We start from the raw sequence: 17,961 nt of genomic DNA on the forward strand, positions 1-17,961 counted from the left end.
ATCTAAAACGTCAAATAATGGATCTAAAACTTTGAATCACTTCAAATTTAAATCAATATACTTCTCCAAACTCCTTAATATATTATGATCTCAAATCTGAATTCGGCATCGTAAATTGGTTGGATGATTTGGATATTATGAAAGTTAGGTATGCGAAATTAAAAATCCCGAAACTGCATATGTGATTCAGTAGGTCCAGTAAAATGCCGATAATAATACTTCTAACTGAGCCCAACAAAAGCTCAATAAATTTGTAAACAATGCATATACAAACTCTCAGTGGCCTAAAGAATTCCTCAATGCAAAGTTCTTTCGTTTGCAAAGAGTGAAATTTTATTACTACTCAACATACAAAGTGTCAGACTAAAGCAACAATGGAAATCTTTCTATTGTTTAAGTTCAAGTGAGGACAAGGATATGGCAAATGAACTTGTAGTTTGTGATACTTTCTATCATTAAAGGCAGCAAAAGCTCAGTAGGTTCCAAGTATCAGAGACAATGGAGTCCACATATATAATCAATCATCAGTGCATTAGGTGAGAAGAGATTGGTAATTCTACTGCTTGCTATCTAGAATTAGAGTTCAAGAGCAATTTGGTTAAAGACGCATTTCAAAACTTTATGTTTATACACTTTAAACATGATCCATCGAGGCAAAAGAAGTACATACAAACTAATAGTTATCCAAGTGCAAGTATATTTGAATTACGTGACAAGATTGCAATGAGTTCATAAAAGAGCTAGCCATATGAACACAGCGACAGACAGAGCATTGCAGCAAAAAAATAAAAATAGAAATTCCAAAGAAGCAAGGAGCAGAATATCAGACAATGCATGGGCAAGGGTTTCTCGGATAGCAACCTAAGCTCGTGTTTAATCTAAGTTTTGCAGGAGTAACTATGCAGAAGGTAGCAATTCATGGATAGTTCATGCAAACTGAGAGAACCAAATAATCTTCTTACATGCATAATTTACTGAATGATTGACTGGATGACGCCGGCGCCTACAGTCTTTCCGCCCTCCCTTATAGCGAACCGCATTCCCTGCTCGCATGCCACGGGCACGATGAGTTCAACCTCCATCTGGACGCGGTCTCCGGGCATCACCATCTTTGCCTCCTCATCCTTGTCGTTCTTGATGGTTGTGACCTTGCCTGTGACGTCGGTGGTCCTCATGTAGAACTGCGGTCTGTACCCTGAAAAGAAGGGAGAGTGCCTCCCACCCTCTTCTTTCTTGAGGATGTAGACGATGGAGGAAAATTTAGTGTGGGGAGTGATGGTGCCAGGCTTGGCAAGCACCATCCCTCGCTGGATGTCCGCCTTCTGGATACCACGGAGAAGCAACCCGACATTGTCTCCGGCCATCGCGTCGTCAAGAATCTTTTGGAACATCTCGACGCCTGTGACAGTGGTGGTCCGCGTCTCCCGAAGGCCGACGATCTCGACAGTGTCACCGACCTTTACCGTGCCACGCTCGATTCGGCCGGTGGCGACAGTCCCACGTCCAGTGATGGAGAATACATCTTCTATGGCGAGAAGGAAAGGGAGGTCGATCTGTCGCTGCGGAATGGGGATGTAGCTGTCCACCGCGTCCATGAGTTCAAAGATCTTGTCGACCCATTTGTTCTCCCCGCGCTTGATATTGGGGTTGGCCATGAGGGCCTCTAGGGCGAGGAGTGCGGAGCCGGAGATGATGGGAATTTCATCCCCTGGGAACTCATAGGAGGAGAGCAGCTCGCGAACCTCGAGCTCGACGAGCTGGAGTAGCTCCTCGTCGTCCACCTGGTCCTGTTTGTTGAGAAAGACCACCATATTGGGCACGCCGACCTGCTTAGCCAGGAGGATGTGCTCCTTGGTCTGGGGCATGGGACCGTCGGCGCCGGAGACAACAAGGATGGCGCCGTCCATCTGTGCGGCCCCGGTGATCATGTTCTTGACGTAATCAGCGTGGCCAGGGCAATCGACGTGGGCGTAGTGGCGGGAGTCGGTCTCGTACTCGACGGTAGCGGTGTTAATGGTAATACCGCGAGCGCGCTCCTCGGGCGCGGCGTCGATCTCGTCATACTTTTTGGGGGCGGAACCTCCGACGGCGGCGAGGGCCATGGTGAGGGCGGCTGTGAGGGTGGTCTTGCCGTGGTCGACGTGGCCGATGGTGCCGATGTTGACATGGGGCTTGGTGCGCTCGTACTTACCGCGAGCGGCACGGACGACGAGACGGCTGGCCCGGCGGCGGATGCTGAGGCGGGAGGCGGCGGCGCAGCTGAGGCTGGAGGCGGAGAAGGAGGAAGAAGAGGCGAGGAACCCGGTGAGCGAGTGAAACTTGGGCTTGGAGGCGGAGGAGGAGGTAGCCGGTAGGAGGGCTTTTTGGGCGCCAACAATGGTGGTGGAGATGGAAGCCATGGCGATGAGATTGGTGGATTGGGGGAGGAGCGGCGAAGAGGAGATTGGGAATGGATGCCCTTTCTTATCCCTATCTCTCCAACTGGAGAATAACGGAAGGAGGGCCTCTTATAGTATAAACCACAAGAACACACTGGTTTGGGTTTGTAACGTTTGGATGGCTGTTACATGCCCCATCGTACACCGCAGTCTCAATACTGAAAGGCTTTGATGGCTGTTACATGCGCCATTGTAACCGATACGTGATCAAACTGTCTGTAACAGGAGGCGTCGTGGCTCATTTTTCACTCGACCCGCTTCGGCTCGACCCGACCGGACCGGCCTGGAATTTTAATGGTAGTCCAAAGTCTGGAGGTGGCTATCGCAGTTTCAGTGGCGCCGAAAATTGGTAGAAAGAGCAGGGAAAATCGTGGCCAATTTTTTGTCCTTAAAATTGATTTTAATTTTAATCGCACATTTGTAGTTTTCAGTGTTCCTGTTCTTCTTGGTTCTAATTACAGTTCCATCAGCCTCATAACCAAATATATGTCAAGGATTAAAGTTTTAATCAATTGCCTTTGAGGTAGAATTCAACAATAACATTGCAAGAAGGTAATCAAATTTTTTTGATTTTTCTTTGACAAAGCCACGTGAGATTCCTAAAAATTGAACCGCAAGAAAAGAAATCATGGCCGGAGAGTGGTGGCCTGCTTGCAAAAGTCACTCTCGGTAAGGCTACTGCCTTCTGCAAGCCATTGTTACTGGATTTGGCGGGTCCGAAAAGGCGCCATCCACAATATGATCAAACACCCATTTGTTAGCTGCCTCCGAGTAGTGATATCCATCCCAACATATCCTCTTTGAAGGATCCTCGCATGTGTTTGAGATGATAACCTTGGTGGTGTGGACTTTCTTGGTAGCTCCGCAACTGTACCGCACGTCGAAGTTGTACTTCCCTCCATGCCCACAGCAAGCCACAAATGGTTGTTCAAACCCTATAGTTCATTGTATTCAAACAAAAATTAGAAGCCTAAACAAATGTAATTAAGCTAACCCTTTTGATTTAGTATTGATCATGGAACTCACCGAGCCTTTCCGCTTGGCTTATGAGCGAGTACTTGACGGTGTAGACATCAACGTAGGTGAACACGGCACTAGGAAATGACTTTCTGAGTCGCATTACAGTTTTGTTAAGTTTAGCATTGAATCGTTGAGCCACTTCATTGAATGGAGCTCCACAACCAATAGAGTCAACCTCAGGAGCTCTAAGAGGGTATCCAGCTAGAACATAAGGCAGGCAGCCAAATGGTCCTGTATTATGGATCCAAAAGTATCGCCCGCCAAGTTGATAAACATTCTGCACTAGCTCAATTCCAAGGTATCATCAATATCTAGAGTCGGTACATACAAAGTAAGTGTTTCTAACATGTATCATTTCCTCATACCTTGACAGCATCAGTAAATTTGCCGAGGATGACAGGGATGGTTTCTTTAACTTGCTCAGTTGTCAGGTTGCTGACATAGCCTGAAGTGAGGTCATTTTGGCCAATATCGAAGGTATACAAAGCCTGCGAGAAGTATTTTTCTGGAGGTAACAAATCTTTGAAGATGGCTCCTGCACGAGAACCAAGCTACAATTACCCAGAAGTTCTAAAACAAGGTTCAGTATAATTTTTTGTTTGAGCTGTTAGATCAAAATAAAAGTATATAGATGTGCAGTACTTGCCTTTGGTGTGAGCTAGCAGGGATCTAGTTTTGAACTGCTCAAACTGGTGGAACTGCACATCCAAAGAGAAGGGGCTGTAACCAGTTTGGAAGAAAGTTGTGTTTTGTCTTAGGATGGTTGATCCGGCCGTAGCAAAATTAGCACCATGGGAGAAATTTGTTCCCATTGAATCAAGGTATGCGCTGATAAAAGGAAGTCCAAGTGCCTGAGCTGTAGGTTCAAAATTGTCATTAGAAGGTACATCCAGAGGAATTGTTTTGTTTCTTATAAATTCTTCTATTACGAATTGGACTCTCCTAGTCAAAAACACCACTTTGTATGCACTTAAGTGTCACATTTCAAAGACAATGTATTTTCGATCATGCTAAGGCTCTGCATTATTCAAACAATGATATAGACACATGTTACATTGCTATATGTGTATAGGACAATCATTTTTGGCGATTTATTCAGTCTAACGATAGGAGGAAATGAAGATAGAATACAAAAAAAAAAAATTGACCATTTCATTCCAGAGGACTTGGCCAATGAATTCAGAAGGATTTCATATCTTATGAACTTCAGCTTCTATATCCAACAATTTGAGTCATTACTTGTTGATTAAGGTGGTAAGATGCCACCATTTCAAGATAATGCAAGGTGTTGGACATCCAACTAACCAAGTTGGAAGAGCAGAAAGATATCCATAAATCATGAGTTAGGGACAAAGTTGAATCAGTGGTTTAAGTTACCACGATCCTTGTAAAATAAATGTAATGGTTGACGGGACCAGAATCCGTCAGTGTGGAGACCAATCCACATGATGCCAATAAATGCAACTTTTATTGTATAAAAGAAGGCCAATAATTGAACTTAAGGACAATCTACTACGCATACTTGTAAATCACATGCAACCATACCAGACAATAAGTTGTTGTATCTCATCCTCCAATTCCTTCTCATCAGTTGTCAGTTAAACAGACAAAATTTCCCCAGGGATAATATCTCCCTATACTCGTTTTCTTTCCCCAATTCTAAGACACTAACACAGCAAGTGAAAGACTCCGTCGATGAAGTTGTCGCATCAACTTGTAATGGTTCCTTTTCGTAAGTTCATCTACTATCTTCAAGGAACACATGATAGACTAACCAATAGCACAGTAAGATAAACAAAGACAGTAATCAGGGTAGCCCTAGTAAATCCTCACCACTTACAATGCTGTCGGAGCAAGTAAATCTTGCTTTAGTCAATAGCCCTGTCTTAGGTTTTCGGAACTAGGGTTATACAATCAAATTGTTAACAGAAAATTAACGCACAAAGGAATCTGAGCAGTTAAATCTTCCTTATAAAGACTCGAATTTTTTTTTCTCGACCATCAAACAAGCACGATTTAAGCGTAAAACTGTGATAATCCGGATGCGTTAAGTAAATTACCCCCAATTCCATCGGTTCGACCCAGCTAAATCAGATGAAAGCAAGAAGAAGCTGGAGTGGAGATCGGTAAATGCAATGCTCACCGATGAAATCGATGACGAGGCGACCGTCGCAGTATCTCCCAGCCGGCGCTCCGAAGAAGGTCTCCCCGTTGGGCGCAGAGACGGTGGAGAAGGCCGCCGACATGCCGCCTGTGTCGGAGTTCGAGTCCCCGAAGTTGAAAATGGCCGGGAAAGAGCACGGAGACGACGAGGAGGAAGAGGAGGAGAAGATTGTTGGAAGAGAGAGTGAGGTGAGAGCTAGAAGCAGCGGAAGAAGGGAAGGGGCAGCCATGGAGATTGGAGAGTGGAGAAGGAGAGCAAGCAAAAGAAGCGTGAGAGCGAGGAGTATATTAAATATTTATAGAAATATAAAAAATAAAAATAAAAATAGTTACGACAGGAGTCAAAGATTAATTATAGGCATTGAACGAATCGTATTATATTATTTATGGGAAATGCATAAAGTGGCGGGATCGACAGCTTACTAGTCGGAGTCGTGCAGTACCCTAAGAAATTTTTTATTTATTTATTTATTTGATTTTTTTATTATTTAGTGATGTAAAATTATAAGGAAAAATATATTTTAAAAAAGGACGTTTTAAATTATATAAATTATTATTAGGGCGTTTCTTTTAAAAACATTTAAAAAAATACAAGGACACCTAATTAAATATTTTATTCTCAAAATATCACTTATTTAATATTTATTATAAAAAAAATGATAAATCAATTTAATTTCATTGACTAATCTCGGGATGACCAGACTTGCCCCACGAATTTTTTTTACTGGTCACTAGCATAAATCGAAAAGTGTGCACAATGGACAGTTTAGAAACTCAACATCTATTGATTGTGCGTCCCATTTAGAGAAAAAAATCCTACAAATACATCATAACTAGGATTCAAACAGTAGATACCTAGGTGATAATCAAAATATCTTTCCATATTACTATAGCTCTAGAGACTAATATTTATTATGACAACTATCGATAGCTATTATAATATAAAAAATTATATAAAATTATTTTATAGCTACTATAACATGAGAATACAACTATTTTAGTATTCAAGTTTAGGATTATAAGATTTAGGGTTTAGTACAATATGTACAAGTTATTCCGTCATTGTTACAATATATATGTCAAATTGATAGTTGTTACAATATGTAAAATATCATTTAACTAAAATTTTAAATCATAGACTTCGACTATTATTATATCAAAATAGTTTTTACTAACTTAGTTAAAAATAAATAAATTTCATCAAAATTATTATAAATTTATTAAATCTCTTTAAAATAATTATAGCATAATTTCTACATATTATAACAACTATCTAATAATTTTTTATATATTATAATAATCCATTGTAGTTGTTATAATAGAACTAAAAGTAGGGGCATAGCCTAGATTTAAAGTTACCTGGGGCTAATCGTCGGTATTGGTGTTCCGGCGATGATGGTTGCGCTCGAATCGTGATGATAGAACGGAGTCAATGTCACTTGTGGCAGGAAGAGCAGCGATAACAAAACTATCAATGGGGATAGCAATAAATGTGATGTCGTGGTGGCCAGAGAAGAAGGTAGTGATGGTAGAGTCATGGTTGTGGTTGTGGCAATGTCCCACAAATATAGCACGCTAATAAGGAGAAGGTTTACCGTGATTATGTTAATCAAGTCGCGGCTAGACACATGCGAGGGGGGACAAGGAAAGTGGCGACATCGGCTGCTCGTGGGGCATATAGAGCAATATATGTAGGGAGGTGAAGCAACAAATAAGAAAAAAAAATAGATTTAATTAAAATTTTTGACAATTCAATTAAGAGAAATAAGGATTAAGGACTGAAATGAAATACTATAATTCATATGGATTAAAATAAAATAAGGATGGACTGAAATAAAATTTTACTTATAAGATTTTAAAAATGGATGGGGCTGGAGCCCACCCTAGCCCAAGGATGGCTCCGCCCTTGGACTAAAAGTAAGGATTGTTGCGAGGTAAAATATCTAATATGACATTGTATTCATTTTAATTTTTAAAAATGCCATTTTCAGTAATTTATTTAATTAATTTAGAGTGTTATTTTGATTTTTATCTAAATCATAATAAATAAAATTAATTTTAAATCTTTCATATCATCAATAAATCTCTTTCTCTTCATTTGGATCAATGTGATTAAAGTGCCTAGATAAGGCAGGCCGACTTTAACGTTTTAAAAAGGGGGAAAAATCTACTATTTTTTTAAAAAAATATTGGATTTTATTATATTAAAAAAAATAAGAAGTAATTTATTTTCTTAAAAGAAACTTTCTATAAAAATCTTATCTATATAAATTATTTATTGGAGTCTCATAGTTTCACACAACAGCACGAATTTGGCAATAGCGTCGGTGTTAATGAAGTATCCACATGGAGCTGCAAAATTGATTCCCGTGGTCTTGTCAGAAGCCGTCACAATGGATTCCATCAGATCCAAACATTAGATCTTCTTCGCGACAGATTTTATAAATTATCCGAGGAAAAAAAACTGCGACATATGGTACTGGAAGCAGATCGATGACGCCGACAGTTTTTCTCAACCTTCTTAAAATAAAATCATTATTATAATATATTGGATAAAAATAAAAATAAGCCGTCCTAAGAGTATTTTTCATTTATTTATTATCCTTTTAAAAACTATCCATATTTTTTAAACGGTTATAATAACTATCATGTCAAATATATATTATATTAACATTTTTCTTCTTATTAAAACGTATTCATACTCATTTTAATATTAATATTTATTATTTATGGATCTCACTATTTATTTATTATCTTTATTTTTTATATTCAAATTTTATTTTTAAATTTTTTTATATAAATCCCACTTATTAAACACGTTTAAATAATTAAACGGTATTAATATGTAAGTGTTATTTATAACACTCATCCACATTGATTTATAAAATATTATTGGAGTGTTGTTATAACACACATCTTAATACCAACATGAATGCTCTTATAATTGTTATAGAATTATTATAGTTACAATCTTGTAGTTATTATAATTATATAACAACTATGAAATCGTAGCTAAGAGATTATAACTGTTGTAAAATATAAGGAACAAAGTCAAAAAATTTCATATTAGGGGTGAAAGGTATTTATATTAAGAGGTGGTTGTGTCATTACCTCCCATTCACCCACTTAGTTCTATCCCTAGCTATAACATAATACTGATTAATATTAATTAGAAATAAATTATTCGTATTATAGTAGTTATGATTCGTAATTGCTATAATATGATGTTGACTTGTATGGACTAATATAGATCATGTTTTATGAGAGATGAAGCATATATATTATAAGAACTATAGAGTCTAAATATTGCAACATAATATTACTAGTGTTGATAAAAATCTAAATACCATTGTAGCATAATAATATTGATAGACATAAAATATCTATATTATAACCGTTATAATTCATAGTTATTAAAATACAATTTAATAGTATTAATAAAAGTTAAAATGTTAATAGTTATTAGAGTAAATGGTGATAATATGCTTCCCAAGAGATTCAATATCATCGATCTCCCGATTAAATATAAGAACATCCATAATAGCATGAGATATTTCTTCCAAATATTTGTGGTCCTCACTTCCATATCACTCTTCAAATATCCTACTATTCAAATATCTCAACTTTTATAATGAAATATCTCACCATCCAAATATTTATGGGTCCCCCCAATCAAATATCTCACTTTCAAATATCTTCAACTTCACAATCAAATATCCCACCAATCAAATATTTATGGATCTCATGATCATTTTATTAACTTACATATAATTTTATATTTAAATAAAATTAATATATATTTTTAATATATTTCATCTATCATTTATTCATAAATATTTTTTAGACAATTATTCAATATAATTATTTTAATTTTAATATTTTATTTAAATGAAAATAATACAACATCGGGGGTACACATTTTAAAAAAACTACAACATAGTTCAAATATTTCACAAAATCAGAATTGAATAACTAAATATTTCATATATAATAAATTAGTTATTTAGTTATCACGATGACATGTTTCCCAGATGTGTTTAACCAAATCATAACGAAGCTGATGATGCACCTGAGTATCACGTAAATCAGAATTTCTTCGAATGTCTTCAGCAAATTCACTGGTTGAGCCATGATTCGCTGTGATTGTATCTTGTTCTTCGCGATCCCAAATCGATATTGCATGACCTTCGTCCTCCACAATCATGTTGTGTAAAATAATGCACGTATACATGATTTCTTTGCATTTGTCCATAAACCAATGTCGCCCTGGACCTCTTATAATTGCCCAACGAGCTTGGAATACCCCAAATGCCCGCTCGACATCTTTTTTTGCAGCCTCTTGTCTTTCCTTAAATTTCATTCTTTTCAGATCCTTAGGGCAGGAAAAACTCTTGACGAAAGTGGCACATTCTGGATATATACCATCTGTTAGCCCTTTTGTATATTGTGTACCGTTCACAATAAAATTAACTTCCGGTGCATTTCCTTTCAAGACTTCATTAAAAATAGGTGATTCATTAAGTACATTGATGTCATTGCGAGATCCAACAACTCCAAAAAATGCATGCCATATCCACAAATCGACAGATGCGACTGTCTCAAGCACAATTGTTGGATAGCCATGATCGCCTCGTGTGTACTGTGCCCTCCACGCAATCATGCAATTTTTTTAGGCCCAATGCATGCAATCAAAACTGCCTAACGTCCCAGGGAAACCATGCTTTTGTTCATGCATTTCAAACAAACGAGTGATGTCAGTTGCATTAGGTTTTCTTAAGTACTCACCTCTGTATATTTGTATCACGCATTGGCAAAAGTTGGATAAGCATTCGAGGGCAGTAGTTTCACCCATTTGCAAGTACTCGTCAAATTGGTCAGTGGAACCTCCATAAGTCAGTTGACGGATAGCAGCCGTGCATTTTTGAAGCGGCGACAGACCTTTTCTCCTTGCTGCATCTTTCCTCCATTTAAAAAATCCACTAGGATGATTTTCCAAATCAATGACTATGCGCAAAAATAACTCTTTTCTCATTCGGAATCGTCTTCAGAACATATCATTGGTATACACCGGCTCAACACAGAAATAATCATTGACAAGTTGAGTGTGTCCAGCTACACGGTCTCTGTTAATTGTTCTTCTTCTTTGTGTACTCCCATGATAATCTTGCACGAATTCAGTCACTCTAAATTGATTGTGCACTACTATCATGAACAACGCCTCACCGGGATCTGGTATTGCAGGGCTCGTTGTGTCTTCGGGAATATTATGACGAACTTGAGAACTTTTTTCACTAGAATTTTCGTCGATATTTGGAGAGTTGAACAAATCCCTAAAATAATTACCAGAATTTTTATTCATTTCTTTCTAAATTTTTGGTACGCAAAGGGTATGAAAATGATGAAAATAGATGAAATAAATGATGTATATATAGGAAGAAATTGAACGTTACCCAACATTTAAGTTTTCGAACGTTTAATTCTCCGAACGTTGATTTCTCGAACGTTAACGTTTGATTTGTTTTTATTTTCTGAATTTAATTAAATTAAAAAAAAATCTGAAAGTAACGCCAGCCCACCATTTTTTATGGGACCCACCATATTTAATTAAATTTTAAAAAATTCAAAATAGTGGCAGCCCATCATATTGGTGGGCCCCACAAGAGGAAATCGCCTATCACAAATTTGTGCCCGGTGATTTCCAATCATCCCTCAAATATCTCTCACAATGAGAGATATTTGAGAGAGACGAGAGGGGGGGGGGGATATTTGAAGAAATATCCCCTCTAAATATCCCCCATTGGAGATGTTTCACAGGGAATATTTTATCTAAATACAATGATCCTTATATAAAAGAGATCAAATACCTAATAAAATATTTTATATCCATTGAGAATTAATTCTAAAATTTATTAGGATAACTATCCATATAATTACTAATACTGTCAAGTCATGGGCATCACCTTGGAATAGAGCCAGGATCTCCTGGACCACAAAAAGAGGCAGGATCTCCTGGACAACTTTTTGTGGTCCAGGAGATGTGTCACTTGTATTTGCAACCGGATCGTAGCCACGATCCGGCTGCAAATGGTTGTGATCCTTTTCTGGGTTAACCGTCTCCACCAGGTTATAATTTTTATTCGGAGCGGACGGTCGGAGGCCGCCTAGAGGATACCCTCGCTCGATGCCCAATAACTTGCCCACTTATCCACTACCGAAGGCCTCCGGTCGACCGCTTTGAACAAAAACTATAATCTAATGTGGACGATGAACCCAAGAAGAGAAAGTAACAATTTGCGACCAGATCACGGCCACGATCCAACCACAAATACGAGTAATACATCTCCTGGACCATACAAAAAATAGTCCAAAAGATTTGTGCTCCTTGTAATGTATTAGTCGATATGAACTATAACAATATCAAAAATCAAAATATATAATTAATAATAATAATACGCCCTCGCGATTCCAATAAAAAGAATCGACTTTTGATTTTTGCCCTATATTGTATATTTATTACAGTGAAAAATAGCGGGGAAAGAAAAAACAAAACTTGTTAGCTTGGGAAGCAAGGAAGAGGTCAAGCGCCGGGTCTTGCCTCTCTTCGCGTACTTAAGTAACTAGCACGTCTGGCTACCTTCTCTTCAACCGGTCCATTATCACCTTAAACCGCGGGACCCATTTCCGCTGCACTCACAAGTCAGGTAATGACTCGAGTCGCTTCGGCGCCTCCTTCCCGCGCAACCTCTTGCTTCTCGTTGCGGAGAAGCAAGTCAACCGCCTCGCGATTTCCTTCCTTCCCCTCTCCTCTCCCTGCTTATCCTGCTCAGTCGTTCCCTCTCTCAGCTGCCCAGAGTGATGGCAAGGTATGCTCAAAATTGGACCTGAAAACTTATGATCTTCGACGTTTAATTTGTGTGTGCGCGCGCGCGCAGGGCGTGGCTTGTCACTGGCAGGGGGATTGCAAGGAAAATAAAAAGCTGCAGCGGCGGCGGCGGCGGCGGCGACTTCGATTGCCTCAACAGGGAGTGCCCTAATTGCAAGCAGCTTATTGACAACAACGATGCGAGTTCTTCTTCTAGCTAGCTAGCTAGCTAGCCGGCGTTGCATGTTTCTCTCTATTTTAATTTTGAATTGTTTTCTTCTCAACGCGATTGCTTCTTGCGCGACGTAGGTTGCGACGTCGGATTGGCCTGGTTTTCCTGCCGGCGTTAAGTTCGACCCTTCGGACGTCGAGCTGTTGGAGCATTTAGCGGCGAGGATTGGGCTCGGCAACTCAAAGCCACACGTCCTCATCGACGAGTTCATTCCGACGCTGGAGGACGACGCGGGAATCTGCTACACTCATCCCCAGAATCTCCCCGGTAATTATTAAATGACTATTAAACTTTCACTCCCTCCGTCTCTGTTTCACCTCTAAAACCCTAAACCCCAAAGCAGGGGCCGAGAAAGATGGAAGCGGCAGTGCCCATTTCTTCCACAGGATATCCAGCGCATACGCGAAAGGCCCGCGCAAGAGGCGGAGGATAAGCCGATGCGGCTCGTCGGAGGAACCGGCCGTGAGGTGGCACAAGACAGGTCGGACCAAGCTCGTGCTCGATATTAATGGCGTCCAGAAAGGCTGGAAGAAGATTATGGTTCTCCACGAGAGCTCCAAGGGAGTCGCCAAACCTGACAGAGCTAAGTGGGTCATGCATCAGTACCACATCGGCGCCGGGGAAGACGAATCGGAAGGTCAGCTCGTGGTTTCAAAAGTTTTCTACCAACGAATACAATCGAGAAACCCAAGCACAAGTAGCCCACGGCCATTGCGGCGTCCCGAGATCGGAATTGAGTCAGTCTCCCAAGCTGAATACGCCTTCGACTCCGAAGTCAACGGTACTAACGCTCGTGGATTCGCTGACCTCGACGAGATACTGGTCGACACGCCGCCGGATTTTCAACTCTCTGTAAGAGATCTTGTTCGATCTTGTCCTTTTAACGATTTGAAGTTAATTGGACGATGCTTATGGGTTGCTGCATGGTAATGCAGGACTTGCAATTTGGTTCCCAAGAAAGCGCGATGAGTTGGCTGGAGCAGTACTAGCTTGCAAGAGGGATGGCTTAAGGATCGTTCTTCTCTCATGGCCATCACCCTGTGGATTGTATTTAGTTTTCAAGAGGGTGCAGAACCCAACTTTTGATTGCTTTTAACATTTCAAATACTATGTAGGAGATTTACTAAGCCCGTTTGAACATGGGAAATTTTCTGGTTGGTGTGTTTGTTTGGTTGTTTTTGTTATATCAACCTGCCATCTCAATTTATATACGTACAAGACTCATTTAACACATTTAAGTGTATATATTTTTGTTTTTTTACTTTCCCCTTATTTATGTTTTTTGTAATTCAGATATAGATTAATTATGAAAGTGATCAGTTTAATTCCACTTAAATTTTCATAATTTGAAAGTGTAAACATCTTATCGTTTAGTAGCCAATGTTTCAGAATTATCTTTCCATTCAAGAAAATTAATTTCCTAGTGTGCCATAGTTAAAAATTGATCAGTGAATATCTAATTGTGGAAGTATTTTACCATTATATCATAGCCGAGATTACTTTTCCGTTATTCTTGATAAATCCAAAGGGCATACTTCTAAACACGCTAATCTGATTCCTCTAAGCATTTTATCAGTAAAGTCACATACATGGAACAAGTATCTAATATCTATATTGTCATATGATGGTGTTCAATATTGTATACCAAATCCTAAATCTATATGTGAATATCAAATCGTTTCATATACTAAAATTTTGAAACACCGAATTTTTAATATATTAAATTTTTAATATGATATAAATTTTATATTATTTATATTAAAATTTTAATATCGAAATAGTAGATGTGGTGATGCGACGATAAGGAAGAGCTCATCTGTCACGGGTCAATTGATACGATATCGATCAAAGTCAAGGCGGTCAACACTAGGACTTACATAACCAAGTCTCGGCCAAAGGTGGTTGTCTGGTTATCTCGGTCGACAAAGGAGTGGTCGAGCGCCAAGGATTAGGTTTTAGTCAGTAGAGCGCCAAGGATTAGGTTACGGAAAGTAGAGGGGCGTTTTGGTCTTTTAGTGTGATTAGGTTTTATGTTATAAAGCAGCACTGTTCATCTTGGAGAGAGGGAGGGGGCACGGTTGGAGCTTCTGGCCGCCGCCAAGGAAGTATTCTCTCCTTCTCACACTCTTCGCCGGAGATCGCCAACAGCATGGCCGACGACGACCTCTTCAAGGACGCCTCCTCCCCTCTCCTTCGGCGCGGGCGCCGTCGCCTCTCTCCCTTATGCCGGTTGCCGTCATTTCTACCTCTTGCACCAGCCGCCGTCATGCCCTAGGGAGGTTTTGAGCCGCCGCAGGGAGAGGCCAGTGACACCGCTAGTCGCACGCGTCGCTGCCGCATAACTCCCCTGCTCTCCCTCTCTGCTACCTCCTCTCCTCGCCGACTCAGACGCTGTCGGAGAAGGTCGTCTCCGTCTCCAACGTACACCACCTCCGGTGGCCGACGCCACCGCTTCCAGTGGCCTCCAGCACCTCCCGTAGGTCGCGCGCATCCCCCAGGGACTGCCACCACCGACATCTCCCGCTGCTGCCGTCACTGGAATCTCCCACTGCAGCCATGGCCACAGCCGCCTCCGGCAGCCAACATCGACACCTCTGCCCGCCACGGACACAGCCGCCTCTGGTGGCCAGCGCCTCCAGAGTCTAGCGTCGTCACCTCTAGCAGCCACTTCTGCAGCTGTCGGCACCTCCTGGCAGTCGTCGTCACCCTCCGAGCAGCCGTCGTCCGAGGGCTCAGGTATCGTACTATGCCTATATTCCAGCCTACGAGCCGAGAGTGTGTTCGGCCTTCGTGCTGCTATTGTATCCCAGCTTGTGAGCCGATGGAGTGTTCGACTTTCATGCAGTTGTTGCATTCCGGCCTGTGAGCCGAGGATGTAGTCGGATAGTGCGTCGTCCTACGGATCCATATCACGTTTGGCTCCGAGCCACCGGAGCCAGCTACTCACCTGGTGGACATTTATCTACTATTCAGGGTCGCGACGACTCGGTCAGTATCCCGACCAGCTCACCCATGCATCCGAGGGCGCCCCCCAGGGCCAGGGTATGTTCTCGTACTCCTTATTCATTCATTTATTTCTCTATTATTATCTGGCTGCTCATATGTTCGCGGGACCCACCTCGAGCATCGAGGTACCAGGGATCGGGGCAACCCGGTCGTTGGCTGCAGGTGTTGTTGACCAGAAGACTTCTGACAGCCCGGTCAACGCAGAAGACAGCTCACCACTAGGTCATGAGGATGCGGTCAACCTTCCAGACACGTCATGCCGGTAGGTCCGTCATCTCAACTTCCCGACAGGATCATTTATTTTAAAATTGAAAAGGGCATTAAGCCTCATGCAAGTAGAAGATATATCAACAAAATAAACATGTTTTAAAAACTAAAATTAAAAACAATAGCTAATAGCTAATAATATAAGTGATACGGTGCATTATCGTGGGGTGGGTAAGATGATGTGGTTAGGAGTCAAGACTACAGAATGGTCAGAAGTCAAGCTTACGTGGAGGTCAGAAGTCCAGCCTCCGTGGCTGGTCAGAAGTCAAGCTTACGTGGAAGTCAGAAGTCCAGCCTCCGTGGCTGGTCAGAAGTCAAGCTTGCGTGGCCAGGGTCAAAGTCTCAGCTAACGGGGCAGTCAAAGCATAGGATTACAAGTCGGACAAGAGCCAGCCTCGATAGCGATCAAGGACTGGGCCCACGGGCTAGACACAGCTAAGGACTGGGCCCACGGGCTAGGTACAGTTGAGGACTGAGCCCACAGGCCAGGTAAAGGTAGAGAAAAGAAGGCCTCTGGCACAAAACAGACCTGACGTACAGGTCGGAACGTACAAGTCATGGATAATAGAAGAGGGACACAGACCTAGCGTACAGGTCGGGGCACAGACCTGGCGTACAGGTCGGAACGTACAAGCCATGGATAACAACAACGGCAGGTCGGGATACAGACCTGGCGTATAGGTCGGAACGTACAAGCCATGGATAACAGCAAAGGAAGGTCGGGATACAGACCTGGCATACAGGTCGGAACGTACAAGCCATGGATAACAGCAGAGGTAGGTCGGGATACAGACCTGCCGTACAGGTCGGAACGTACAAGCCATGGATAACAGCAGAGGCAGGTCGAGACACAGACCTGGCGTACAAGTCGGAACGTACAAGCCATGGATAACAGCAGAGGCAGGTCGGGATACAGACCTGGCGTACAGGTCGAAACGTACAAGCCATGGATAACAGCAGAGGCAGGTCGGGATACAGACCTGGCGTACAGGTCGGAACGTACAAGCTAGGGGTAACAGCAGAGGCAGGTCGGGATACAAACATGGCGTACAGGTCGGAACGTACAAGCCAGGGATAACAGTAGAGGCAGGTCGGGATACAGACCTGGGGTACAGGTCGGAACGTACAAGCCAGGGGTAACAATAGAGGCAGGTCGGGATACAGACCTGGCGTATAGGTCGGAACATACAAGCCAGGGATAACAGCAGAGGTAGGTCGGGATACAGACCTAGGGTACATGTCGGAACGTACAAGTCAGGGGTAACAACAGAGGCAGGTCGGGATACAGACCTGGGGTACAGGTCGGAACATACAAGCCAGGGGTAACAACAGAGGAAGGTCGGAATACAGACCTGGCATACAGGTCGGAATACAGACCTGGCATACAGGTCGGAACATACAAGCTAGGGATAACAGCAGAGGCAGGTCGAAACGACAAGCATGGATAACAGCAGACAGAAACAGGTCAGAATGCAGACCACGGAGTACAGACCTAGTTTCCAGGCACTACATGACAAACAAGCCAAGGAATCTTAACTGTCTGTCAGAGAATAATCAGTGTGTCAGGGAATATGCTAACAGTCGGGGCTCATTACCCCTTTGGTTCTGCCGTCGACCTATAAGGAGGCGTCGCGTGTCATTCACCGCTGGACAAAGCCTAACAACCGACATTCCCTGACACCCGTCAGACCCCAGAAACATCCGTTGCAGTATAAAAAGGGATGTTTTGTCCCTTATGCAGGTACGCTCACTCGTCATTTCTCACTCGTCTTTACTTTTCGTCCTTTCTCTATGTTTCTGGGGAAAAAGTACTTGACTTGAGCGTCGGAAGGCCTGACCCGGGGACTTTTTTCCTAGTTTCTGGTCTCTAACGACTCGTGGGCTCGTCTGAGTGTGCGCAAAGCCCTAGCGTCATCTTCCTGGTCATCATCCTTCGTCATTCGCTCGTGTGAACCCTTTCGGAGGGGTGCCAG

The 17,961-nt window shown here is 41.9% G+C and overlaps 4 protein-coding genes across 4 annotated transcripts; 1 reads left to right on the top strand and 3 right to left on the bottom strand.

Annotated features, from left to right (window-relative positions):
- Positions 1–680: 680 nt before the first annotated feature.
- On the bottom strand, positions 681–2,485 carry LOC122002367 (elongation factor Tu, chloroplastic-like). Its single transcript, XM_042557511.1, has one exon. The coding sequence runs from the start codon at positions 2,397–2,399 to the stop codon at positions 972–974; it is 1,428 nt and encodes a 475-aa protein (XP_042413445.1). The 5' UTR covers positions 2,400–2,485; the 3' UTR covers positions 681–971.
- Positions 2,486–2,925: 440 nt separating this feature from the next.
- LOC122002368 (GDSL esterase/lipase ACHE-like) lies at positions 2,926–5,887 on the bottom strand. The gene is made up of 5 exons (XM_042557513.1): positions 5,602–5,887; positions 4,105–4,314; positions 3,824–3,993; positions 3,465–3,735; positions 2,926–3,373 (listed from the first exon to the last, which is right to left on the bottom strand). Exons 1-5 carry the CDS (start codon positions 5,849–5,851, stop codon positions 3,114–3,116), a joined length of 1,161 nt encoding a protein of 386 aa, XP_042413447.1. The 5' UTR covers positions 5,852–5,887; the 3' UTR covers positions 2,926–3,113.
- Positions 5,888–6,986: 1,099 nt separating this feature from the next.
- On the bottom strand, positions 6,987–10,281 carry LOC121999692. The gene is made up of 2 exons (XM_042554337.1): positions 9,691–10,281; positions 6,987–7,196 (listed from the first exon to the last, which is right to left on the bottom strand). The coding sequence occupies exons 1-2, from the start codon at positions 10,279–10,281 to the stop codon at positions 6,987–6,989; spliced, it is 801 nt and encodes a 266-aa protein (XP_042410271.1).
- Positions 10,282–12,288: 2,007 nt separating this feature from the next.
- LOC122000457 (SUPPRESSOR OF GAMMA RESPONSE 1-like) lies at positions 12,289–13,939 on the top strand. The gene is made up of 5 exons (XM_042554857.1): positions 12,289–12,484; positions 12,554–12,683; positions 12,793–12,982; positions 13,059–13,567; positions 13,651–13,939. Exons 1-5 carry the CDS (start codon positions 12,477–12,479, stop codon positions 13,702–13,704), a joined length of 891 nt encoding a protein of 296 aa, XP_042410791.1. The 5' UTR covers positions 12,289–12,476; the 3' UTR covers positions 13,705–13,939.
- The last annotated feature ends 4,022 nt before the right edge of the window (positions 13,940–17,961 follow it).

Source organism: Zingiber officinale, chromosome 7A, assembly GCF_018446385.1.
Source record: "Zingiber officinale cultivar Zhangliang chromosome 7A, Zo_v1.1, whole genome shotgun sequence".
Lineage (NCBI taxonomy): Eukaryota > Viridiplantae > Streptophyta > Magnoliopsida > Zingiberales > Zingiberaceae > Zingiber > Zingiber officinale.

Coding starts and splice junctions, on each gene's coding strand:
- LOC121999692 (XM_042554337.1), bottom strand. CDS start 10,281: ATGATTGCGTGGAGGGCACAGTACACACGAGGCGATCATGGCTATCCA. Junction 7,197..9,690: donor CTGATTTACGTGATACTCAG/GTGCATCATCAG, acceptor TCTCCTTATTAG/CGTGCTATATTTGTGGGACA.
- LOC122002367 (XM_042557511.1), bottom strand. CDS start 2,399: ATGGCTTCCATCTCCACCACCATTGTTGGCGCCCAAAAAGCCCTCCTA.
- LOC122002368 (XM_042557513.1), bottom strand. CDS start 5,851: ATGGCTGCCCCTTCCCTTCTTCCGCTGCTTCTAGCTCTCACCTCACTC. Junction 4,315..5,601: donor CCTCGTCATCGATTTCATCG/GTGAGCATTGCA, acceptor TTGAACCTACAG/CTCAGGCACTTGGACTTCCT. Junction 3,736..3,823: donor AATTTACTGATGCTGTCAAG/GTATGAGGAAAT, acceptor GAGCTAGTGCAG/AATGTTTATCAACTTGGCGG.
- LOC122000457 (XM_042554857.1), top strand. Junction 12,983..13,058: donor TCATCCCCAGAATCTCCCCG/GTAATTATTAAA, acceptor ACCCCAAAGCAG/GGGCCGAGAAAGATGGAAGC. Junction 13,568..13,650: donor CGCCGGATTTTCAACTCTCT/GTAAGAGATCTT, acceptor ATGGTAATGCAG/GACTTGCAATTTGGTTCCCA.